The 27458-nt window shown below is 34.1% G+C and overlaps 1 protein-coding gene across 1 annotated transcript in view; it reads left to right on the top strand.

Moving 5' to 3' along the window:
• The window catches only part of LOC118185821 (uncharacterized), a 781755-nt gene that overhangs the window by 697459 nt on the left and 56838 nt on the right, over positions 1 to 27458 (top strand). Inside the window, exon 8 of the mRNA XM_085822881.1 lies at positions 2082 to 2218. Within this exon, the coding sequence (XP_085679007.1) occupies positions 2082 to 2218 (137 nt within the window). The remainder of the gene's footprint in view (positions 1 to 2081; positions 2219 to 27458) is intronic.

The following is a 27458-nucleotide window of genomic DNA, read 5'->3' as shown; positions in this document are numbered from 1 at the left end:
TCTGAAATGTTTCAGATTTTAAATTACGTCCAAAGGGGCGTTTTTTAACATTTTGTGTGTTACCTTTCTTTATTAAATATCATATTCCTCGCACTTAAACCATAAGATCCAGTGCAACAGCAATATCGCAAAATAGTTTTAAAACGAGCATATCTTTAGAATTTCGGATACAGAGACTCACGTGCTGGAGATAAAAATGTTTTTTCTGCACAACGTTGCCATTGCTCGCTTTGAAATCCTTGAGTTTGTTAATCAAAAATTCGTCAAAGTTTTAAAAAATAGGAAATCGATCATAAAACAAATTTCAAATTTCAAATTTGGGTCTTCCACATGCTCATATTCGTTGGAGGATTACGTTATTCAAAATTCGATGACTCTATGTACCGTTGTTTTATCACAATACGAGAAATATACATACATTTATGCAGATTTTTCATTATTTAACTTCTTCAAATATAATGCAGGACTCTAACATTTTGTGGCAACAGTTTGAAAAGTGAACCGACATTTATGAGTCCGACGCAAAATGCCAAAACGAAACTAATAGTCCTTCGGGATTCAAATCCCTTTGGACTAAAAATTGATTCCACGCTGCGTTTTATGACACTTAAATGTGATATATGCACACATATATATGGGTATTTTTACTTCCTTGTACGAAGTAAAGGAAGTATTGTAATCGCGAAAAATTTTGGATATCATATTTCATCGAAAATATTCATTTTGACCGCTATCGAATGCAATTGAACGAATGTTTTACGTGACATCTGTACGTAAGGACAGAATAAAGGACTTTTTTCCCCAAAACGAATTACGAAACTGATTTAAAATGGATTCAGAAGAGATTTTTTTTCGCGACCTCTGTACCTACGTCCTTATGTATCTCGCATACATCAAAAACGAGTACCCTCAGATCGTTGAAACATTATCAAATATTATCGCTTGTATTATATTTGAAGAAATTAAATAATGAAGAATCTGCATAAGCGTATCTGTGTTTCTCGCATTGTGATAATACAGCGGTACCTACAGCCTTCAAAATTTGAATAACGGAATCCTCCAGCGAATATGGGTATCTGAAAACCCTAATTTGGAATTTGTTTCATTATCTATTTGGTATTTTGTCAGACTGTAGAGACATTAGGTATTTTTTAAAGCAAGAGAGATGAAAAATTAACAAAGCTTTCGCCGGGAATCGAACCGCGGACCTCTGGAATACCGGCCCAGTGTGCAGACCACCACACCACGAAGGCACGCTAAGAAGGGGGAGATATACCTTATATACTCCTCCTTTTAAATTGTGGTTTTTAGGGGACCCAATCGCCAAATCCTGGGTGTGGAGAATCATCATCCAACACACTTTTAGTTCGAGCTCCACTGTAGAGATATTAGGATATTTTTGGAAGCAAGCAAGATGAAAAATGAGTAAACGCCTTCGCCGGGAATCGAACCAAGGACCTCTGAAATACCGGCCCGGCGTGCAGAGCACTACACCCCGAAGGGACGCTAGAAAAGAGGGAGAAATATCTTACATACTCCCTCTTTTAAAGGGCGACTGGGGTTTTGAGAGGACCCAATCGCCAAATCCTGGGTGTGGAGAATCATCATCCAACACTCTTTTTAGTTCGGGTACCACTGGAGTCATTAGTATTTTTCGAAGCATGAAGGATGAAAAATGAGGAACGCCTTCGCCTATAATGGAACCACTGAGCTCTGGAATAAGCGTCCAGCGTGCAGACCACCACACCACGAAGGCATGCCAAGAAGGCGGGAGAAATACCTTATAAGACATTAAAAACTCTGTTATTATAACGTATTCTTCTAAGACTTTAAATACCTTATAAGACTTTAAATACCTTATAAGACATTAAAGACCTTATAAGACATTATAAAATACCTTATAAGACATTAAAGACCTTAGAAGACATTATAAAATACCTTATAAGACATTAAAGACATTGTTCTTATAAGGTATAAGGTTTTTTTATTAACAACGTCAACGATTATACGCCGGAATATACGGTATTTTGTCTCTTTTTTTTTTTTTTTTTTTTTTGTTTTGTTTGTTTGTTTCATTTCAGAGTGCACTTACAAGCGAGGTGGCGCCGGAGGCCTTATAAGCGCCGTGGACGTGAGCAAATCCATCTTGAACTATTCCCTCACTTGGAAAGTACCTCTGGATTGCACTTGGGTCATCCAGGTCGAACCTGGCTGGAAGGTAAGTTCGCATGTGTACCTTCTCTTAGGTTAAATGTAATTCTCTGTATCGCTAAGCCGAACTTGGGTCTGCATCGAAAACAAAAGTCAAACGTGTTTTCTATACAAGCAGTATATCCCATGGTAACAATATTAATTGCATTTTACAAATCTACTATCGGGAAGTACCCGACACCAGTTCGGTTACTGGACGGAACTTGAGCTTTTACGACCATTGGATTAGAAAGACGAAAATCTTTCAAAACTGCGTGGTAATGTTGCTGATATAATGAGAAAATTAATTTTATTTCTCTATCGCAGCGGTTCTCCACCTTTTGACTAACGCGTAACATCTAAACAAAAACTGAAAACCTTTAATACCACCACTTACTACTACTGATAAACCAAGTATGCACTATCTTGTTAATTTGATATATAGTACATAATCTAATGCGTAAGCTACAAAACATTGAGAGTAATGCATCTAGCAACAGAAAGGACGATATCGCTGTAACTCTTCTCTAATAATAATGCAAACAAACACAATTCATGGTCAGACCTTTTTCAGTCCGATGCGATATAGAACCCACATAAAACATTTCCATAGGCGGGGTTCTCAACAGGTGGTACGCAAAGTATTTTTAACTATTAAATTCAAAAATTAAAACCCCAACATCCTTATTGAGTTTTTTTTCTCTAACATTCGTAAATTTATGCGATCTGAGTTTTGTTCAAGAGTGGTGGTAAGCGATAAGCGACAGAGGACGTGGGCACTGCCCCTTTACCATTTGGGTTAATCAGTACAGCACCACGTCCACCTTTATCTTACATTTCATATTACATTATATATTACGATACATGATTTACACATTGCATTACATACTACATATCAAATTAATACCTTGCCCTAACATTACATTAACTTCACATCAACTTATTACATTAAAATTCTTTCCTAATAAACCCTATATTGGTACATTATAAACATGTTATTTTGCACAGGACAGGATACCCATTATATTGTACACGGGGAAATTAATGATACATAGGAACATTATACGCAATAGAGGGTTATAAGCACGATATGGGTTAAATTATTCACAGGAAAATTAGTTATACACAGGTATTGCATTATACAGGATAAATTATACACATGATAAGCATTATACACTGGATGTATATTGAATTATCGTCAGCACCATGCCAATTGTACCCGTTACTCGATACGCTGCCTACATCATTGTGCATAATACTATTATACAGTTTGCATTCACATTGTTTCGGTTGGGCTTTGCATTGTGTGTCATGTTGCTAATTAATCAGTACATACTACATTACATATTATATTATATATTAAGATACATATGACACTATTACGATTACATTACATATTACATTAGATATTATGATACATATCACACTATTATGATTACATTACATATTACATTATATATTACGATACTTGGCTTACGCATTAGATTATGTACTACATATCAAATTAACAAGATAGTGCATACTTGGTTTATCAGTAGTAGTACTTTGTAGTGGTGGTATTAAAGGTTTTCAGTTTTTGTTTAGATGTTACGCGTTAGTCAAAAGGTGGAGAACCGCTGCGATAGAGAAATAAAACTAATTTTCTCATTATATCAGCAACATTACCACGCAGTTTTGAAAGATTTTCGTCTTTCTAATCCAATGGTCGTAAAAGCTCAAGTTCCGTCCAATATTTCCCCTATATTCAATTTTAGTGTCGATTAAGTGTGGCAAAACATTAATCATAATGGATCAGAAATCAATAACCGAAAAACACAAACAAACACCCAAACATTCTTCCTTATATACAGAGATTTTGTAAAACTTACAAATTTTTGATTAACAAACTCTGCGATCTGAAAAGAAGTAGTAGCAACACTTTTCGAAATCAAGCTTTTTTATCTCCAACGATCGAGAATGTTGCCAATCAGAAAAATGAAGTCGAAAATTAATGTTTTCGGCATTTTTAATTAATATCTCGGCTGGTTAAAGTCGTACGCAGTCAAAATGGCTACCCAAGAATTTTTCCAATCGGAAATAATGTATTTAATGTTTGGCAATGCTATTGTTATATCATCGTAAAACTTCGAAATTTTTTTAACAAACTGTAGGATTAGAAAGTGAGGTTCTCTTATGTTAAAGAGACATATGACAAACAATTTTGAAATTTTGAACTAAAAAATAAAGTAAACAAAGACGATTTTAAAAATATATAATTTATGCAGGTTTCGAAAATTTAAAAAGACCGAATCTTTCATTACAAAATGCAAACAAGTCCACCAGTGGTTACAGCCGAAAACATCGCGGCAGAAACACCGCGGACAAAAACGTCGCGGAGAAAACAACGTAAGGCGAAAACGTCGTGATACAAAACATCGTGGAAGAAAACATCGCAAAGAGAAAACATCGCGGTCCTAAAACATCGTGGTACAAAACATCTTCGTCGAAAATAAAACGGTTCAAAAACTTCGCAATTTAAAAACATCGTCGTCGAAAATATCGTGGTAAAAAATAAAGTATCTACAAATCATTGCATGAGAATAACATCGCAGATATGCTTTGATAACTGTAAATGTATATTCCCATAATGATTTGTGAGCGCAAGATGGAAAGAAGGATAATTTTTACTTTCACATATTTTTATTAACTAATAAATTTTTTCTGAAAAAGTAAGAAGGAAACTGAAGCATAGCAGATTAATGCAATTAATAGAATTTGAAACCGACATAGTTAACTAACAAAGGCCATTAATAAATCATTTTTTATAAAGATTTTACTGGTAATTTTTCATGAAAAGTATAAGCTATAAGTTGCATTTAATTTTCTATGCTTAAGTTTCCTTCTTACTTTTTCAGCAAAAATTTATTAGTTAATAAAAAATGTGAAAGTAAAAATTATCCTTCTTTACATCTTGCGCTCACAAATCGTTATGGGAATATTCATTTACAGTTATTAAAGCATGTTTGCGAAACGCATGTATGAAAAAAGCATGTCTGCAATATTATCGTCATGCGATGATTTGTAGATACTTTTTTTTTACCACGATATTTTCGACGACGATGTTTTTAAACTGCCAAGTTTTTTAACCGCTTTATTTTCCACGACGATGTTTTGTACCACGATGTTTTAGGACTGCGATGTTTTCTCCCACGATGTTTTGTAGCACGACGTTTTCGCCTTGCGTTGTTTTCTCCGCGACGTTTTCGTCCGCGATGTTATCGGCGGACACCCCACCAGTTTAGAAAACAATAAAACCATATCAGCTGGTAAAAAGTATGTCCATAAACATTCTTTGCCAGAACCTGTTTTATCAGCTGTTAAAAGTGTGTTTTTAAATCTCTGGCGAAAAACTATTGTCAAATTGCATTCATGAAAGAACTCAAAACCCGAACGAATTGCATCTGGACACGAAAATGTTTTTGTGAGTTGCATCCCATTAAAATTAGGTTTGTTAGATGTGATAATATGTTATAATGATGGTGTACAAAGCCGCAGTAAAGTAATGAAATTATTAGGAATAAAAGTAGGATTTTATATAGTAAAGTCTTTCCGAAAAATAGATTGTAAAAAAAATTCGTCACGCCTATCTCGCTTACCAAAAGCTTTATAAAAATGGCCAGAAAGAAATATAAATTAATAAAACAAGAATAATGTGATTTAGAAATGTCAATTCAAACGATTATTCTGCAGGAGAATATTAAAATGATTTTTTTACAAATAATTAGTGTTTAAATGTTTTTCAGTTTTACTCAAAATGGTTTCTCAGTTTTTTTTTTTTTTTTTTAATAGCTTTTCAAATCATTGCCACCAAATACTAGCGCCCTGTATTATATTTGAAAAAAATTAAATAACGAATCTGCATAAATACATGTATGTTTATCGCATTGTGATAAAACAACGGTACCTAGAGCCATCAAATTTTGAATGACGTAATCCTACTGCGAATATGGTCATCTGAAAGCCCAAATTTGAAATTGGGAATTTGTTTTATGATCGATTTCATATTTTCTAAAACTTTTGCAGCATTTTGCTTTGGAAAAAAAAAAAAAAAAAAAAACTTTATCTTCAGCGCGCGGAACTGTGTGTCGGAAATTCTAAAGATAGGCTCATTTTAAAATTATTTTGCGACATTGCTGTTGAAATGAATTTTATGGTTTAAGTGCAAAGAACATGATATTTAATAAATAAAGGTAACACACAAAATGTTAAAAAAAAGGTCTCTTTGGACGTAATTTAAAATCTAAACCCTTTCAGATTTTTTTTTTTTTTTTTTTTTTTTTTTTTCTACTTTCGGTACATCTTTTTTGGAAACTTATTCAACCTGGAAGGTGTAAATTTTCTACAGTTACTTATCTTAACTATTTCTTTGAAACTATGCAGCAGGATATAAAATTTACGATCATTAGTTTTGTATATATTAAAAATTTAATACTACTTTTTCTATGGTTTTCAAAAAAATTTACTAATTTATTTTTAATGTTTTTCTTTATAAATAAAATGTAAAATACTGCTTATTATTCTTAAATGATCTGTTTTCAACCATAATGCAATCTTTGAAGAAGTTTGGTGCAATATTTTTTAAGAAAAGTGTACAAAAGTAGCACGCTGTCACAAAATATTCGTCAAAGCTAAGAGAATTTAAATAAATGGTTTTTAAAAACATTGGGCTTTTCATGTGTTTGGCTATTTCACATCGTTCTTACTTTCAAATTTATTTATTTCACATCGTTCTTACTTTCAAATAATTTTAGCAAAATGCGTAATCCATATTTTCGTTATTATCGCTTTCAACAAATATGCCAAATTTCAAAATGTGCCAATATATAAATTCACGTATAGCTTCGGAAATTTTGAATAAAAAGCTCTAATTTTTTGCGGGTATGCTTAAAAATACATCTACTTTAAGATGATTATAAAAATTTTATAGGTTATAATTCAAAATGTTTTCGAAAAATTTAGAAAAATTATTTAAAAATACAAATTTTAAAAATAAATCTTAAAAAATGGGTGAATTTTATTTGGAATGAACCTAAATTTTGAGCTGTGTAAGGAGAAATTAAATAAGTTTAATAAAAAAAAGAGATATTAACTAATATATACCAAATTCAATTAAATTCTTAACAAATACGTATAAAAGTAAAGAAAATTTAAATTCTAAAAAAAGGAAAAAAGCCAAAAAACTACTCTACGGTCATTCACATATGCATTTTTTAAAAAAATTTTTAATTTAATTTTAATTTATTAAATTAGTAGATTTATTTTCATGGATAGATTTTGCACTTGATTTGCTTATGCTTCTGAATTTAAATGATATTGTAGATTAGTTCGAGAATTAAATCTTTTACATGTTTGCACATTTTTTTAAATTATTTTAAATTATTTTGGCTTTTTTCCTTTTTTTAGAATTTACATTTTTTTTACTTTTATACGTATTTGTTAAGAATTTAAATTTGTTTAAATCCAAATTCAATTAACATTGACGAGCTAAAATTTTTAGAGCTAATTTTTTGTCGAAGTTTGAGTCGCAGAGTCGAAATATGGAAGAAAAGCGGCATGTCCTTTCAGAAAAAGGCCGATTTTGTGTCAAAATACCTTTGTTAGAATGATGCTATATAAAAATCGAATATATATCCTAAGTCGCGCTTTCGAGACATGAAAAACGCAAGTTGAACTTCGTCAATTGGCCCAGTAGAATATAGAACGGAACATATAGAACTGTCTCTTTTTTTCGCAGCGCCTAGAAATAGTCGACCGAACGGGAAAGACATACATTACGCAATGGATACCTGCACATGTTGGAATCGATGGGAACGAGGCACCCGATGAACTGGCTACAACTCAATCCCCGTTACTCTTGAAGATGCTAATGCGATTGCCAAATATAGACTCAAAGAGAAATTATTAAGAAAGACCATCGACCATCAGATATGTGAGATTGATGCAAATAGAAAAATTACAAAGACCATTATTAGAATGAGAACCTGTCATTTTAGAGGAATGAAAATTAATGAAGATGGTACCAGATCATATGGAACTTGTAGAAACTGCTTCGAAACAGGACTTTCTCCAGAATACATCTTCAAGTATGTGGCAATACTTGCAGCTCTCGCAAAGCTTGGGGGAATTTCCTTTCGAGGCAGAAGAGCTGTATAGTGAAAAGATTGTCGAACTGGCAAAAACAGTGATTTTCACGCATGGATGCATTTGACTTCTGAAACTACATTTGACTTGATTTGACCATGTAATTACTGTTAATCTGTATATGTAAAGAAGAAAGAATGTGCGTTTGTTCGCTAATAACTCAGTCACAACAATAGCTATCGTCATCAAACTTTCTACAATTCTTTTCTGGGTCCTGGAAAAGGTCAATGTCCACTTTTTTGAAAAAAAAAAAAAAAAAAGAGAGAGAGAGAGAGAGAAAGAAAAAAAAGAAAAGAAAAGAAAGAAAGAAAAAGTAGCTAAAATTAACGATATTAATTAAAAACTCGGAAAACGATCATTTTCGCCCTTATCTTTCCGAGTGGCAAGTCTCGCAAGCTGGGGATGAAAATTTACCTTGATGATCAAGAATTAAGCAAAGTTGTTCCTACTGCTCGCTTTCAAATCCTGGAGTTTGTTAATAAAAAATTTCCAAGTTTTATGATGAAATAAAAATAGCCTTCCCATACATTAAATGCATTATTCCCGATTCCAAAAATTCCCGGGAAGCCATTTCGACTGCTTGCATCTTCATAAGACTTTTAATCAGCGGAAACACTAGTTATAAACTCTGAAAGCACTCATTTTTCCGAGTGGCAACAGTCTCACCCGTTGGAGATAAAAATGCTTTATTTCTACTGCTCGCTTTCCAATCGTAGAGTTTGTTAATCAAAAATTTGTAAGTTTTACAAAATCTATACATATAAAGCAGAATGTCTGTTTGTGTGTTTGTTCGCGTTATTGATTTCTGATGTATTATGATCCATTTCTTTTGCCACATTTAATCGGCTAAAATTGAATATAGATGGAATATTGGATAGAACTTGAACTTGTACGACCATTTGATTACGAAAACGAAAATCATTAAAAACTACGTGGCATTGTTGCCGATATAATGAAAGAGAATTAGTTTATTTTTCTATGGAAATTTTTTCTGTGGGTTCCATATAGCATCGGATTGAAAAATGTCTGACCATGAATCATAGATTTTGGATCGTCAATTAGAGAAGGATTACAGCGGTATCGTTCTTCTCTGTTATTAGATACTTTACGCTCAATCTAACTTAACTGGTATCGGATACTTCCGCTAGTGTTAAATCTTAATAATATAAGGATATTTAAAACACTTTAGGGCGATACTGCGAACAATTTCTTTGCAAAATGAATGATCAAGAATTAAGCAAAGTTTTTAACTTAATTTTAGTTATCATAATACACGCAGGCCCACCAGCGGCCGAGCGGTAAAGACGCTGAACACTGGTAGTTCGGTCTGAGGTTCGAATCCCGCGAACGGGCTGGCTGCATGGGCGTTTTCGTGGTTTTCCCCATGTGTAACGTGTATACGAGCCAGTTTCTCTTAGAAAGTCCTCCACGAAAGGCATCCCTCCCTTTAGGCAGATAGCCCTCGTGTGCTTTGCCATAATTAAATACACCACACCATAATACACGCATTTTGATGCAACGCACTTTTTAGAATAAACGGTATTTTGCAGTTTTTTTTTTAATTTATTTATTTAATTAATTTTTTTATTTTTTATTTTATTTTATTTTATTTTATTTTTTTCCCTTTGCTGAGCGCTAAACTAACATGCTGTTTCCAACGTAAACAACTAAAATAAATAGCATAAAATTACCACGAACTGAAAGATTCTCTCTTTTCTTTCAAATCATCTACATGCAAAACCTTAAATCTAAAAATTCCGAATACCTAATTCAAAAAAAAAAAAGATAAATAAACTGAAAGTTTCGCTTTCCAGCGACTTTATTCATACCGCTGTGAGCCGGAACAATTTATTCCAGTCTATGTTTCATCACCTTTTACTTCGTGTTAAAAACCTATACTTGTGCGCTTTCCGTGCGGCCAAGTTAGATGTGATTTTATAGCGTCTTTAGAAGCCACATTCTTTCGCGGCGTCGAAAAAGGCATTACCATCTGAATGAACTCGCTACCATTTTTACTTCATTGTCATTCAACGCAGGGGGAATTTCTCTTCTGTAGGCGACGATTCCCCTTTTTCCTTCCTTTCGAGTCCTTCCCCCCCCCCTCTGCTGTCCTTATCGTTTGTTTATTTCTTTTTCGAAGTCCCGAAAGAGCGAATGTGTGGTGGTATTCGAAGGAGAATATTTGTGGCGACGAAAAGATCGTTTCTTTTAAAATAAGTTCCTTTTACTACATACCGTTTTATTTAATTCGAAGATTTCCTAAATTTTTACGTATTGGTTCGATGTGCGGGAACAGAAGTTGAATACTCCAAGGGAAGATAATTACGTAGAATGGTAAAGCTTCTGAAGGTTGCCCCCTACCCTGTAGCAGTGGCTTGATGTTTCACTTTGGATTTGTTTAAAATTATAGATTAAATATTTATTCTCAAGTGAGATCAAATTTCGTCAGCAATTATTGAATTTGAAATATTGATAACTTAACTGTATTCATTAAATGATTGAAATAAAATCGGGAAATGTATTTTCAGTGTCATTTTTAATTTACCTTTCTTCTTATTGTTATGAATTTGCCATTAATTGATTCCAAATGGTTTTTAGGAAATGATCTTAACTTTTTTAATTTTTGCCCAAAGGACCATTAGAACGAAAGGGCAATTACTCTCAAAACAGGCTTTTGCGTCGTTTCACTTTTCAAACTGTTGCCACTAAATATTAAAGAAACTAAATAATGAAGAATCTGCATAAATGTATTGTTTCGTGCGTACGGGTTCGCTATGAAATGAATGCACAAGTCCAATGAAAAATGAACAAAAATTTATTATTATCACAACAAATATGCTTAAATTTCCTAAAATATTTGTGCAGCATTACAATATCTCACAGTAGTTATCTTTTAACTACTCAAACGTTCAAGAGAACTTAATTCAAAACAGCTAAAGAAAGCTAATCCGCGAATTCGCTACAGTCAACAAGAGCAGTTTTCTAAACAACAACAAACTAAGTAACTAACACGAACTGAGAGGTTTTCTTCCTTTTATAAGATTTTAAAATTGCGCGCGAGTATTTTCTAGTACTTTCTCGAAATCAAAAAGAGATATTTACTAAATGTTACATGCACGCGCTCTTGTATTTTCAATTTTTCGGCTTAGCTTTCTTTTAATATTCGTCACGCGCTGCACTGCGCGGGAAATAAAACCATTTAATTTACAATTCAACTAACATAAGCTATTTAAATACCAAATCCATAACACAGCCCCCTTCCGAAGGACTGCACATCCCGGGCAGCACAATCCCTGGACAGGAAGCCAAACTTACAACTGTGGCATAAATGCAATAATAAGCATTACATTACAATAATAAACAACATGAACAATAAATGCAGTAAATAAAACAAATCAAATGCTATCAAATACAAATCAAATCAAATACTAAATACACATTTAGAAACAAAAAGGGCCATGGTCTTACACTATTTACAATTATTTACACTACGTACTATGGCCATAGTAATTAGCTAACCTGTTTTAATGAAAGATTTTAGGTGTAGAGTTCCGACGAATCCGAACCACGACGTCATTCAGCCTGTTTAAGGTATACCACAACTGTTTGTAATCAATCATTCATTTTCAATAATGTACTCGCGTATTTGAATTAGTGTTGTCTTAAGGGTTCTCTAGATCATGGTGGACGTGGTGCTATACTAATTAACCATATGGTAGAGGCATAGTGCCCACGTCCCACGTCCCCCGTTTCTTATCCTTATCCTTAGGACTGCGTGGAGACCATCCCAAGGTGACTGTAATTTAGGCCTGACTCCTTTTAGTGGAATCGGGTTCTGCAACCACACCTTGTCTCCTTTGTTGAATCTATGTCCAGCAGCTCTCGTGTTGTATCTGGTCTTCACTTTCTCCGTCGCCAAGTTGACTCGCTTTCGTGCAGAACGGTGCATCACCTCAAACCGGGCCTGGACATCTTGGATGTATTTCTCAGGCGATGAAGGCGCATCCGTAGGGCGACCAAACAGGCGGTCACAAGGCTGACGAAGGTCTCGACCGAAGAGCATCTGAGATGGAGAATAGCTGGTAGTCTTGCGTTTCTTTTCGACCCTAGTATGATTTGGGTAGCTTCCCGAACTGGGTCTTTCGAACAAGGCGTCAACATTTCCAGGCGAGGATCCCTTCTGAGGGTGGATAGTCATGTCTTCAGATGCTGAAAGCAGTTTGTTGTTTTCGAAGTCTAAGGAAAAATTGCATTTCCTTAAAAAGTCCAGTCCGAGTATGCATGGATCTGTAATATTCGCCACATATGCCGTATGATGGTAGGCGGCACTTCCAAACGTGATGTTCACGTTTAACTTCCCAGCTATCTCGATCTTGTCACCAGACGCAGTCCCAAGGGTAACACAGGATGGCGTCCAAATAAGTTTATCTTTAAACTGTTCAGCTAAATAATCTTTCCTAATGATGGTAACATTAGCTCCTGTGTCAATGATCATATTGCAAGGAATTCCATCGATATGCCCATTGATGGACAGTCCGTTACTGTTGCCACTCACTCTACAAATCTTGACCCCCATAACACAAGACATCCTCAGGCTATCCTATTTAAGTCGCAATCTCCCGGGAAGCAGTTAGGCTATCCTGAGGATGTTGATTCTCAGATATCCTGAGGACTTCTTAAGTCAACATCCTGAGGATATCCTATTCAAGTCTCTATGTCCCGGGATATATGAAGATCTCCTCAGGATGTTGATTTTCAGATATCCTGAGGACTTCGTAAATCAACATCTTATGGATGTCCTGTTCAAGTCGTAATGTCCTGGAATATATGAAGGTCTCCTGAGGATGTTGTTTCTCAGATATCTTCAGTACTTACTTTTTATGGAAACTCATATCTGAAAATATTAAAGTAACCTTGTACCACACGCAAGTCATGTTATAAGAATCGAAATCTTACTCTGTGGATTACCTATTCTGCATATGAAAATTTAATTGTTATGCTTACACTGGATTTCGTCTTGTATATGTTGGCTGTAAATATTAAGTAATAATATTTTAAAATTTTTGTTGTTGTTTCACAGTGCCTATTGATCAGAGAACTTTCTTACAAGTTATAGGCACGTGTTTTCATTCGTTTTTGAGTTTCATATTGAAAGTGTGTTTACGATTAAATTCTAATTGCTACATAATATATTTTGTAAACATTATTTTAGATACTTTTCTAATATCTTTGAACACAAATATTATGTACGTTACAAGTTAACTCAGAAAATCTTTTACGAAGACATTTATCCTATGAACAGATGGGCATGATGTGCATCCATGCCTTATATGGCATTCGAACTTGAGCCCTTCTGTACGGCAATCGGTCAATATAATCACTTACCCGTCTCTGAGGCACTAATCAGAAATATCAAGTTATAAAAGTATTCTATTAAATTCATCGATAGTTCTTAGCATAGAAATAACTATACTTTGAAACTGCAAAAGAAAAAAAATACTTTTTGATCTGTTACACTATTATATTAGTAATGAATGATGTTTAGAGCTGTGCAGTAATAAGTAACAATATATTTTTTTTTAACAAACGAAATTTTAGTTTACAGACGCAGTTAAAATCTAGTCTGTACGAGGTTTAACTTGCTTTAATTTGAATTTATAAACAGAAGAATAATTTTATTGGGCTAAAAAATTCATTGCAGTTTCTTCGTTCATTTTCTGGTAAGTTCTTTAATAATGAGAATTAGTTTTTCAAAGCGACTGAGGTAAGAAGTAACTTATATTTTACCTCTCTGTAATAGGAAAATAAGGTTTGAGAATGGGAAGAACTAACATTAAGTTCTTACTCTCCTCAAACCTCACTTTGCTACCTCTTTAACCATACAAATATTCGGTCTTTGCTAAACAAAGCGCGAAAAAAATATATCCAGCGCTCTGCAGTCATACGTTATGCTGACAATGCTACATGACTCCCCATAATTTAACAATAATTGCTGCTTTATTAATTTATTTGTAACATCCAGAAAATGCAGTAAACACGTTTCTTCAAGGTATATAACACAAAGTTAAATGTTGTTATGAAAACTCAAAATTAGATAACGGATTAAATAGATGTTCAAACTTTAAATTAAAATGATTTAATTTTTAAATTAAACGCGTTCTTTAAACTCAGCAGTTTTATTACTTTATTTTATACTATAAATAACAATTGAAGTTGAAAATCTTAAAGTTTTGATCATCATTATCATTGGTCGTAAAACTGCTTCTCAAATTTTCTTTGCTTCTGAGAAACCGAGCTCCGCTCAGAATGTAACACCTCTGAGCACTTTTTCTGTAGCCGATGCCCCAAGAAGATTTCTCTTTTGTTAACGTGGCAGATTTATGTGTTAGACCTTCTCTTCTTTTGTATTCCCCTACAAGGGAAACATCCCTTCACCTCCCTTCACAACAAAGTCGCAAAACGCCCCCAACGGTTTTAATTGCTCCGTAATAGTGATATCCTTGAAGAACCCCACAAAGTGGAAAAGCACACGTACTTACTTTCTGATTTCCAGAATTCAGCTATTCTGCTAAACGTTAATAGCCATTGTTCCAAATTCTCTTTCAGTTACGAACTGACTTGCTGACGCTTGCAAGCGTTACATTGACAGAGTGTGAAAAGTAAGTTTCTAAATGTTTCCTTTATTCTACAAAAATGATCAGAACTAAAAAAAAATTATCTCAGATATCTAAAAGACGGATTTACAGCAGAATAAATCAACGTATATTATCGGATTCGTCAGAAGATGAAGTAGTATTTAATTATGAAAAAGGACTGTGTCGAATTTTCGCGCTAGCAAATATTCTTTAAGTTCCATTTCAAACTGTGATTCGAAATATGAACTTTTATGTCTCAAGAAGAACTGACTGATGACGATTACCAAAACGATTATCCCATTTTAAGGAATATTCCAAATATAGGACTAATAAATATTCCGTTAGACTTTATGTCCCTTGTGTGCTTAGGAGTAGTACAAAAAATGATTACTATTAGGATAGGCGGAGGCACCTTTACAAGCACGATTACCACATAAAAATGTTGAACAATTTTTTTTTTTTTTTTTTTTAAAAATGACCAGTTTTTAAAGCCTTATGTACCAATTGAATTTGCAAAAAAACCAAGGAACCAACTCTAAAAGAATTGAAACACTGGAAAGCTACAGAATACCGTCAATTTTTACTGTACACTAGCCCACTTATTTTTTTTTTTTTTTATTTTTTTTTTTAATTTAACAAAAAGCTACATGATCATTTTTTACTTCTTCATATTTCGATTAGACTCTTATGTAAAATACAGAATCAGACGGCAATTGATGAATACGCACAGTCTCTATTAAAACTCTTCGTAGTAAATTTTGGGCTTTATTATGAAAAATAGTATATTGCTCATAATGTTCACGGCCTATTGCATATTTGCGAAGATGTAAAAATGTTTGGGCCGTTAGATAATTACAGTGCATTTAAATTTGAAAGCTATATATCTTCTATAAAAAAATTGATTAGAAAATCTTCCGCTCCATTACAGCAAATAGCAAGACGAACTCATGAACTGTTTAATCATATTGTAGCCATGAATAATGATTCAATCAACATAACCGACTTAAGTTCAGAATTTCAAAATTTACACACATCTGGTCCACTACTTAAAGGTTATTAAATGCTTAATTTTATTATTGAATTTTGAATACAATTTAACTGAAGTCAGAACTGAATTTGTAGAATAATTTAATTATGAATATATCGAAGAATTCAGTTTTGGGCTATTGAATGGTTAAAAATGATCGAAAGATTTTTAATACTTTAAAGCAAAATTTTCTCTTATAATATTTTGTATTAATAATTCATTTCAAGTCTCTTGCTCAGTTTTAGATATATTTACAAATTATTAAATAAATTGAAATTCAAATTAGAAAATAAATTGTATAAATATTCTTAACATTTCTTATTTTTCCATAGTAACCACAGATGGAAGGCCTGAGACTGTCTGTGAAAAATAAGCAAGTTTCAGGTTATCACAACACCTTCACACACTTTCACTGGAATATAAAGAAGATTTCTAGGGATATACTGGGATGTAACATTAAGCAGTTAAGAGTATGTATTTAAGAGGTTAAAGGGATATTGTAACTAGTATTTCAAATCCTGATAACATCCCATACGCTGTCGGTGGGACCTAGATAGGGTGTCCTAAGGATATACTGGGATGTGACATTAAGCACTCGGGAGGATGAGTTTAGGAGGAAACTGGGTTATTAGGGGATGTCCTGATTATGTAGTAAGTAGGACTTTAAATCCTAATAACATCCCATACGCTGTTGATGGGACATAGATAGGATGTTTTAGGATATGATGGGATGTGTTTAGGAGGTTAGTGGGATATCCCGGGATGTCCTGAGGATGTAGTAAGTAGGAGTTCATATCCTAATAACATCCAGCACGCTGTCAATGGGACTTAGTTAGGATGTCCTGAGGATATCCCGGGATGTGACATTAAGCACTCGGGAGGAGTTGTTTAGGAGGTTCGCGAGATATTCCGGGATGTCCTGAGGATGTGCGCATATCCCGCGAGCAACGTCCTCGGGATATCCCAAGGATGTTTTTGTGCTATGTGGGGAGTGCTTTAAAACAAGGATTTTCATAATCTGGCAACCTCCATTCCTTGATATGGTCATTAATTTGTTTTCTGCGTCGTTGCTGAGAAATGGTCTCAATTTCCGTACCCTGGGGTGTTCTGCAATTCTTTCGTACGTGGCCTTCAGTTCCACAGTTCCAGCACTTTGGTTTCTTGTCAATCCTTTTCTGTCCCATGGCATTTAATTGTCTATTTAAGCCGCCTCTCTCTCCTATTTTCCGTGCTCTGGGGTGTTCTGCAGTTCCTTCGTATGTGGCCTTCAACATTGCAGTTCCAGCACTTGAGGGTTGGTTTCTTCTCACCAATATTCTGTCTCAAGGCATTCACTGGTCTTGTCAAATCATCCGTTTTATTATCCGTGCCCTGGGGTGTTCTGCATTGCCGTCGTATATGCCCTTCAATACCACATTTCCAACACCTTAGAGCCACTTTGTTCTCACTCCTACTCCGTATCAAAGCATTGACTTCTTTAGCTAAATCATCTAAAGGAGCCATCAGTTGATCCACTGGCGGGCCCACCAGCGGCCGAGCGGTAAAGTCGCTGAACACTGGTAGTTCGGTCCGAGGTTCGAATCCCGCGAACGGGCTGGCTGCATGGGTGTTTTCGTGGTTTTCCCCATGTGTAACGTGTATACGAGCCAGTTTTCCTTAGAAAGTCCTCCACGAAAGCATCCCTCCTCTTAGGCAGATAGCCCTAGTGTGCTTTGCCATAATTAAATACACCACACCACACCTTGATCCACTGGCTCGTGGACTCGCATAGCTCTGACTGGGTAGCGGTCTCTATGAGTTGCTTGCTGGGCTGCCTCGAATTTCATGGCGTACAACAGAGCACTTTTTATATCCTTCACATCTTCCATTCGTAGAGCTTTCTGTATTTCAGTATCCCAGATGCCGTCGATAAAGTATTGCAAGGACAGGATTTCCCTTGTTTCTGTCGGGCATTCCGAAAACGCGAGATGGGACAGCCTTTCAACATCCGTGGCGAGATCCTGAAGTGTTTCGGTAGGCTTCTGTTGAAGAGATTTTAATTGAAGATTAAATTATTAATTGCTGTAGTCTTTTAAACACTTCTCCCCAAAGCGCAGCTCCAAGGCGCCGGAGAGAGCTTCGAAATCTAACCTTTTGTTTTCGGGAAGAGTTTGAAGGATATCCGCTGCTTCGGCTCTTAAAGAAGCGGCGAGATGACAGGCCTTAGCTTGTGAATCCCATCCATTCGCATCCTTCATGATAGAAAATTGTGTCTTATACACCTGCCAGGAGGTCATCCCATCATATGTCGATAGCTTCAGAGAGGGACGAGCAGGCATGGGTAGAAATTTTAAACCATCCGAAGTGCTCCCTGCTGTCGCTATGAATTTCCTTAAAGTATCCACTTCTTTGGCAACTGCAGGAAACCCTGTCATCAATTTGTTGTTCGATTTGGTGTTGGACGGCACAAACGCTTCCTTCAACTCGTTGCTCCGCAGCTGACACTCTATCTTCTATTTCATCTTTGACAGAAGAAACCTTTTCTTCAATTTTCCCAATTTTATTTTCGACAGCTCCTATTCTGTCTTCCATAGCCTCAAATTTACTTTCTATTACGCAGGTCATTTCTCTTTTCATTTCGTCTTGACCTGCTTCAATCTTTTCTTGTACAGCTTTTATGTCTTCTTTAAAAGTTACTTGACCAGCTTCCAACTTTTCGTGAACGGCTTCCATTTCCTTTTTAACGAATTCTTCCATCTTTTTCTGACCAGCTTCCATCTTTTCCTGACCAGATTTCATTTCCTCCTTAAACGAGGCAAAGGCTGATATCAACTGCCTCAACTGTTCTTCCATCGCTCTTGTTATTGGCATTCAAATCCCACCGCTACCACCAAAAATTGTTGCGTGAGTACGGGTTCGCTACGAAATAAATGCACAAGTCCGATGAAAAATGAACAAAAATTTATTATTATCACAACAAATACGCTTAAATTTCCTAAAATACTTGTGCAGTATTACAATATCTCACAGTAGTTATCTTTTAACTACTCAAACGTTTAAGAGAACTTAATTTAAAACAGCTAAAGAAAGCTAATCCGCGAATTCGCTACAGTTAACAAGAGCAGTTTTCTAAACAACAGCAAACTAAGTATCTACCGCGAACTGAGAGATTTTCCTCCTTTTATAAGATTTTAAAATCGCGCGAGAGAATTTTCTAGTACTTTCTCGAAATCAAAAAGAGATAGTTATTAAATGTGTAACAATGTGTAACACGCGCTCTTGTATTTTCAATTTTCCGGCTTAGCTTTCTTTTAATATTCGTCACGCGCTGCACTGCGCGGGAAATAAAACCATTTAATTTACAATTCAACTAACATAAGCTATTTAAATACCAAGTCCGTAACAGTATGTATGCTTCTCGCATTGGGATAAAATAACCTTTACCTAGAGCCATCCACTTTTGAATCACTTAGTCCAGCGACAGAACATGGATACTCGGAAGCCCGAATTTTTAATTTCAAATTTATTTTGTTATCTATTTCAAATTTTCTAAAACTTTAACGAAATTTTAATTAACAAACTCTACGATTTCAAAGAGAGCTATGGCAACACTGTAAGGGGAGGAAACATTTTTATCTCCAGCGCGGCAGACTATGTAGCGGAAATTCTAAATATATGCTGTTTTTAAATATTTTGTGATATTGCTGTTGAATTGAATTTTATATGGTTTGAGTGCGAAGAACATGATATTTAATAAATAAAGGTAACACACAAAACGTTAAAAAAATGCCCTTTTCGCGAAATAAGATATAAAATCTGTTTCAATATAAAAATCTGAAAGCTTTGAGTTTTTTTAAAGAATTTGTGAATTTTAAATCGCATACAGTATGAACATTTAATTTACCAGGCTCATAATTTTTTTATAAAATGAAAATTTAAACAATATTGTTGCGTGCGTACGGGCCGTAATAGATTGAATGCACAAGTCCAGTAATAGATTAATAAAATTTATTCTTATCAAAAGAAATACCTCAAAACTCTGGAATTTTCCTCAGATATATCCGTACAAGTGTTTACAATATATAATCAGTAGTTATACTTCAAACTACTAAAAACGCTAAAATACAGCGCAGTGCAAAGCTTATATCTAAAGAGAAAGGCGCGAGAAATTTCTAGTACTTTCTGCTTCTCGAGATTTCTGGAAAGCAATAAGAGGATGTAATTACGATTACAGATAACACGGTGGTGAATTAAATTTAATTACTTTGTAAGGTCCCTCACTTGAAGTCTAAGTTAATGTTGGAAGTGAGGAACCTAGGAACTGATAAACGAATAATCGCTAGAGTTCGAAGACACGAAACAACAAGAGAGAAGGGTAAATAACCCTTTATTATTTCTATAAGATTTCACAAAACTCCGCCTGGGAGTGAACAAATAAAGTCCGCACTTTGGACTTGAACTTAAAAGACTAAGAATTAAACTAAAACTAAGATTAACTAACTCAGTATAGCCAAAGCTATCAAAGTACACAATGAGAGTTGGCCCCTTAACCTATTTTACTACGAAGCTTAGCAAGGGCCTGATTACGGCCGAGCGTATAACAGCTTTGAGAGAGAGAGCGGCCAAAAAGGCAGACGCGCGTAATTCAGAAACTCTGTTTCTCTCTCTGTCTCGGTAAGTAACTTCGTGGTTTAAATACCGCTCCTTCTCATTAAATATTCAGAAAATTCCAAAACTAGGTTTTGGCCGGAAGTAGTAAGTTGAAGTTAAGAATTTGACAGGAAAGGAACTTTAACTTAAAATTTAACTGTTAATAAAATTAACATAATCCTTACAACTTTCAATACAAATTACCGAGATAACCATTTACTCAATGTTAAATGCACGTGCTCCTGTATTTATTTTCACTTTTCCGGCATAGCTTTCTCTTAACATTTGTCTCGCTCTGACTTGGACTGGAAAATACAAGAATTATTATTATGATTCTACCAAAATTAGCTATATAACTACCAAAATTCGTAACAATATCTTTTTAAGTTCAGAAAATAAGCTACAGTCCTTGAATATGATAAAATAATAAAAATTTTCTTAGGAGGATGTTTTTAGAAGTATTTCACCATCAAAATTATGTATTTATCTTGAAGCGCCGAGAAGCGTTTAGGTGCGAGCAGTGGCGTGCGGTCCATATGTGCAGGGTGTGCACTGCACACCCTGGCAAAATTATGAGAGACTATAATTTTCTGCACCTATCTTTATATGGTATATAATAAATATTATTTATAAATATATTCTATGTTGATTTGCTTGCTTGTATTCCCGCAGTGCGTGCGGTACTAGGTGCTGCATCACGTAGTGCGTTCAAAAGCAAACGAACATAGAAAGTTTTGATGCGTACGCACTAATAGAAAATTACGCTTTATATGTATGGGCTACTGGAGAAGCACAGCATACTATAGCACTGAGGCTAGTGAAGCTATTTTTCCTGCACTTGGCATTCAGAATCATCCGAAGGTACGGTTTATTAAACGTTGTATTAGAGCGCGGATTTACGTGCTGAAGCGCTTTTGATTTTTTAACTGATTAACTGGGCATACGATTTTGCAGACCGTTAATGTTTAAATTTATATATTGTAAGATTTTGTTTTTATGGAAATATAAAAGAAGTATTTTATCAATATAAAGGGAAATGTTTTAGTGTGGTAAAGTAATTTCGGTGATGTATTATATTTATAGAAATAATTCGCTGAAAAACAATTTTGTTTTGTTAGACAAAAAAGAAACGAATTTTAACAGAACAGTCCAAATTTTGCCATTCATTGTGTCTTACGGACAGTATAAGTTATTATCTGTCTAACACCATATCCCTGGTTTTGTTTTTAAAAATTGTCAGGATGTTTTTCGCAGAATAAATGATTTCCAAATGTTAAAAACAATTAATAAATATAATTTAATCCACTGACCGAACAAGAAACAGTTCGTTCTATTCTGCAAGCGTGCAGTGAAATCCTCTGCACGTGGAATAGACGTTCGGTTTGTCGGCACCAATGAGCATCCTGATGACTCTGAGATTATGAAAGCCACAGTGTTTTCCAAATAGGATTTAATATATCTCATTGAAGCACTTTTTACTGCATTTCGCGCATTTTTTTCACGCGTAATTCTTGTACAAACATCTTTACTTTGGTAAAACGATAGAAACTCTAAGCATAAAATTTATGAACTTAATTTTGCGCACAAATAACGTAAAATGAAATAAGATTGATAGTACGTGATGCTTTGAAATAAATAAGGTAAAATTAAACAAGATCTGATAATTTTTTTTTTTTTTTAATTTAATGACGATTTTCTGGCAGTGATTTTCAAAACTATAATAACATTACAAAACAATAATTTATTTGATTACATAATTATTGACTTATTAACATTAAAGTGGAATATTTATTTTAGTAATTTATAAAATTCGGAGCATAAAATTTTCTGAGTGTAATGAAAGGGAAGGAAAGGTAAAATCAAATCCAGAAGCACTCAGCTTTTATATTACACCCAAAAGGAACCTTTTTTTTTAACGTTTTGTGTGTTACCTATATTTATTGAATATCATGTTCTTCGCTCGTAAACCACATACATTTGAAAACAGCATATCTTTAAAATTTACGCACTGGGGATAAAACTCGCGTTCGGATGGAGGATTACATTATTCAAAATTTGATGGCTCTAGATACTGTCGTTTTTGTCACAGTGCAAGAAACAGTCATGTATTCATGCAGATTCTTCATTATTTAATTTCCTTACATATAATACAGGGCGATAATATTTGGTAACAGCAATTTGCAAGGAGACACGGACACATATAGTAAAACAGCGCAGAATGCCGCTTCGAAACTAACAGCCTTTCTAGGCTACCGCCGCTTTGGGCTAATAAATTAAATTTACAGTGAATAAAAAAAATCTTACGCAGAACTAAAAATAAATTTTAAAAATAATCGCTATAAAATAGAAGCAAAATTAATTATTACGGTTAAATACGATTTTAATATTAGAATTAAATGTATACAAATTTTAAGGAGTCAAAAGTGTTTATCACGATAATGTATTATGAAATATAATTGAAATAAAATTCCTTTATAGAAATTGTGCTATAATACACATCTATAGTTTTAAAAAAGCAGCACAATTTAGAATTTTAAGCAAAACTTTCAAAAATTCGTTTTTAAATATTTTAGTACTTTTTACTTAGTTACACCAATAAAAAGCATAAAAATTGCAAGAGAAAATTGCTTGTTTGAAATTTTCTATTAGTTCAGATTTAAAATATTATTTTCTAAAAGAAGTAGTTATAAATTTCCTGATAGCATAGGAAAAGCTAAAAAAATATGCAGCCCTGAAAGCATGCAATAGCTTTATAATTATTTGGAACGTTAATTATGCTTGAAAAATATGCTAAATTTTTAAAAATTAATCTCAATTTCAAAAATAAAAATATGTAGAATTTCTAATTTGTGAAATGAGGCGCTACAACCAGCTTTCCTTGACAATTATACACGCTGCAATAGGCAACCAATGTTAAATTTTTGCAAGTCGTCCCTACTCCTCCGGATGTGATCAAGGTGACAGCCGGCAACGCCTCAAACGAGGGAGAAAACCCGTTTGGGTTAGTCTATTTCTTATAAGGTCCATGGCTGATGATGAGGCACCGCAGCGGCGGGCGCCGTGTGATGCTACGTTTGCTGAAAATATAAGTTTTTCGTGGAAGCCCGAAGCGTTGCTTTTTCGCCGCCGATATGACACCATACAAACACAAGACATGATTTTTGCTCCAGTGCTAGTAGAATTCTCGTAAGTTTAGATGTTTTTATAGTTATACCTCGACTACTCGTAGGTAAATATTTTATTTATTGTATTTTTTAAATTTATATTCATAATGAATAACCCATTTCAGAATGGAGAACTCAGATGTCTCAATAATTAAAGAATTAATGGAAAATCCGTTTTCGAGACGAGACGTTACTACAAAAAACGAAATAGTTAAATTAAGTAGACCGATGCCGGATATTATTCTATCGCAAAACGTTAAGATTAAAGGACAACAGTGTGTACGAAATTTTCAAAAATCTATGTATGAAAAATTTAAGTGGTTAACCGGTTGTAGTGAATCGAATAAGTTGTACTGTTGGCCGTGTTTACTTTTTGTTGTAATTGAAAGGGACGTGAATATTTGAACAAAACAAGGCTATAGTGATTTAAATCATCTCCACGAACCTGCAAAGAAGATGAAAAAAACTCAATCTCACATAAATGCCGTAATACTATTAAAAACATTTATACCGCCAGGATAGATTTAATGTTAGATCAACAAAAGGCTTCATCGATAGTTCAACACAATGAAAAAGTAACAAGAAATAGAAATATTCTCAAGAGATTAATAGATGTAGTTTGTTACTTAGCAAAACAAGAAGATGCATTTCGTGGAGACAATGAGAATATAAATTCCCTTAATCGAGGAAATTATATAGAATTAATAACTTTAATTAGTAAATATGATGACCTTTTAGCAAGCCATCTAAGAACTGCAACTGTATTTTATAGAACCTCTAATAGAATGCAAAATGATATTATTGCATAGATAAAAAATATTGTAATTTTAGAAATTAGAAATGAGGTAAAAGAAACGCCATTCGTTACTATTATGCTGGATAAACATCTGACATATCTCACAGATCGCAATGATCGGTTGTGCTACGATATGTTAATAATTGTAGTGCACCAGTGGAAAGATTTTTGCTTTTTAAAGATGTTAGTGGGGATCGTTCAGCGGAAGCTTTGTGTAATGTTGTGCAAGAAACGATTTTGAGTTGGGGGTGTGAGAAGAAACTGATTGCTCAAACGTACGATGGGGCGGCAGTCATGGCAGGAGCGTTGAATGGGACGCAGAAAAAAGTAAGACATTTTCCCAGAAGCTATGTTTGTGCATTGTTGCGCTTAATTTAGTTCTGTCGCAATCTGTATTGTTTAGAAAAGATTATAAATTACTTTTTGCGACAATTTCTGGCAAAGCCTCATTTTTTCCGGTGTCTACAAAAAGAAATCATGTTTTAAATGAAATTATTAAAAGAAAATTTCCAAAATTAGCTACAATACGTTGGAACTATTCATCTCGTTTGGTAAATACCATAAAACGCCAAAGGTAAGGCCTATCTGATTTATTTGAAAATATTATTGAAAATTTATTTGGAAATATTATATCCACAAGGCTAGGAAAACGGTACAATTAATATTGCAAAGAGTTATCACATTTTTTTTGGAAGAATTTAAAGGTAATTTTCTCCTAAATAATTTTGCCAAAGTGTTTAGTTATACTGATGTTCTATTTAATATTTTACAAAAAACTAACTTAGATATAGCATATTCTAGTCAAAAAGTAGAGGAAGCAAAAGATGCAATTCAAAATATGCGAACTTCTGTTGCATTTCATAAACTTTATGAAGAGACTATTTCTGTATTGTGTCTCCTAAATTAAAAAAAAAAAAAAAAAGTCTTGTAAATTTACAAAACTCAAGTGAAGACCAAGACCAACATTTTAAAAATTTATATTATGAAATAATGGACACTATTTATTGTCAGTTAGATGTCCGTTTGAAAAAATAAAATGCACTCAAATTTTTGAACTATTGAATTTCAGTTTTTTTAAGAAATATCAAAGTAAATTTCCGGATGAATGCCTTAATTCGTTAAAGAACGCCTATGCAAAACTTTTCGATTTCGTAAAGCTAACCAATGAATTATGCACTCTTTATCGTAGTGAGTCATACCACGAAATGAATTTATCGAAACTTATTCAGCATATAATGCTGAATGATTTGACAGATGCCCTAAGTGAAGTAAATAAATTGGCACATTTAATTTGCACAATTCCATTACCAACTGCTTCGGTGGAGAGATCATTTTCAGCATTGAAAAAGAGTAAAAAATTATGCACGCAATTTACAATGAGCCAGGATAGATTAAGCAGTTTATCTCTAATAAAAATCGAAAAAGTAATATTGCACTTATCACAGTCAAAACCAGAGTTTTATGATCATGTGATTGATGATTTTGTTAGTAATACGGATAGACGTATGGATTTTGTGTACAAATGAATAATAAAAAGTTAAAGAAGTGTTTAATGCACATTTTTATGGTTTTATTATTATTATTGTTGTTGTTCTCTGCACACCCTGTATGAAAACCTACCGCACGCCACTGAGTGCGAGACTTACAGAAAAACAAACAATAATTTTAATCGGCTTTAAACTCGGATGTTTGTTCGAGGGTAAATAGTAAATTTGAAGAATTCTTTTAATACTAGTCGTTGAACCACTAGTCGCTTAAAATAATTGTTATAAAAATGAAAATATATCTTATGAGATAATTACTCTTCTTTAATGATTCTAGCTAGAGTTTCGAGTCCAGTTAGTAGTTGATTAAAACAGAGATGAAAAACCACGTTTATTACTTTTAAATCGTCCAGTTTGTTAATCGACAACAGGCAGATTAAATTTGAAAGAAAAATTAAATATTGTTGCGTGCGTACGGGAATTGAATGCACAAGTCCGATGAAAAATGAATAAAATTTATTATCACAACAAATAAAACAAAATGCTTAAATTTCCACAGCTATGCGTACAGTATTGCAATGTCTCACAGTAGTTATCTTTTAAACTACTCCTCAAACGTTCAACAGAACTGAATTCAAAAGAGAAAGCTAATTCGATTTCACCGCGAATTCGCTACAGTAAACAACAATTTTCTAAACAAAAATGAGCTGAGATGTTTTGATCCCGCTTTTATAAGCTTTTTTAAAAAGCACGATAAACTTCTCCATTTTTCTGGATATTTAAAGAAAAGAGTGCAACTATGAGCTATCTATTTATTAAATGCGTGTGTTCCTATATTTTTTATTTTTCCGGCCTCTTCAAATAAGTCGCGTGGGGAAATGAAACAATTTAATAACAATTCTGTTAAAAATAGCAAACTAAATAAATCAATACAAAAACCGTAACAATAAGTTATGCTTTGCCGAAGCACACCATACTGATATGTCGATGATAAAAATATTTCATTTCGGGCAATGGTAACGTATTTCTGATAAATCGCTCAGTCTGTTTTTAGAGACATTAGGATGTTTGAAGCAGGAATCGTGTAAAATGAGCAATACTCTCTCCGGGATTCGAACCTGGACCTCTCGAATACGCGCCGAGTGTGCTAACCGTAACACCACGAAGGCATGTTTGGAAGAGGAAAAAGTACCTTATATACTCCCCCTCTTAAAGGGCGACTCGGTATTAGAGGACCCAAACGCTAAATCCTGGTGGTTAAAGAATGATCATTCGCCACCTTTTAGTTTGGACGCCACTCTAGAGACATTAGGAGTTTTGAAGCAGGAATCGTGAAAAATGAGCAATGCCTCC

The sequence above is a fragment of the Stegodyphus dumicola genome, chromosome 1, assembly GCF_044657685.1.
Source record: "Stegodyphus dumicola isolate Sdum_Otavi_A_Nest chromosome 1, ASM4465768v1".
NCBI classification, from domain to species: Eukaryota; Metazoa; Arthropoda; class Arachnida; order Araneae; family Eresidae; genus Stegodyphus; species Stegodyphus dumicola.
Note: the sequence above shows the minus strand (reverse complement) of the source record. Positions and strands in the feature narration are given on the sequence as shown.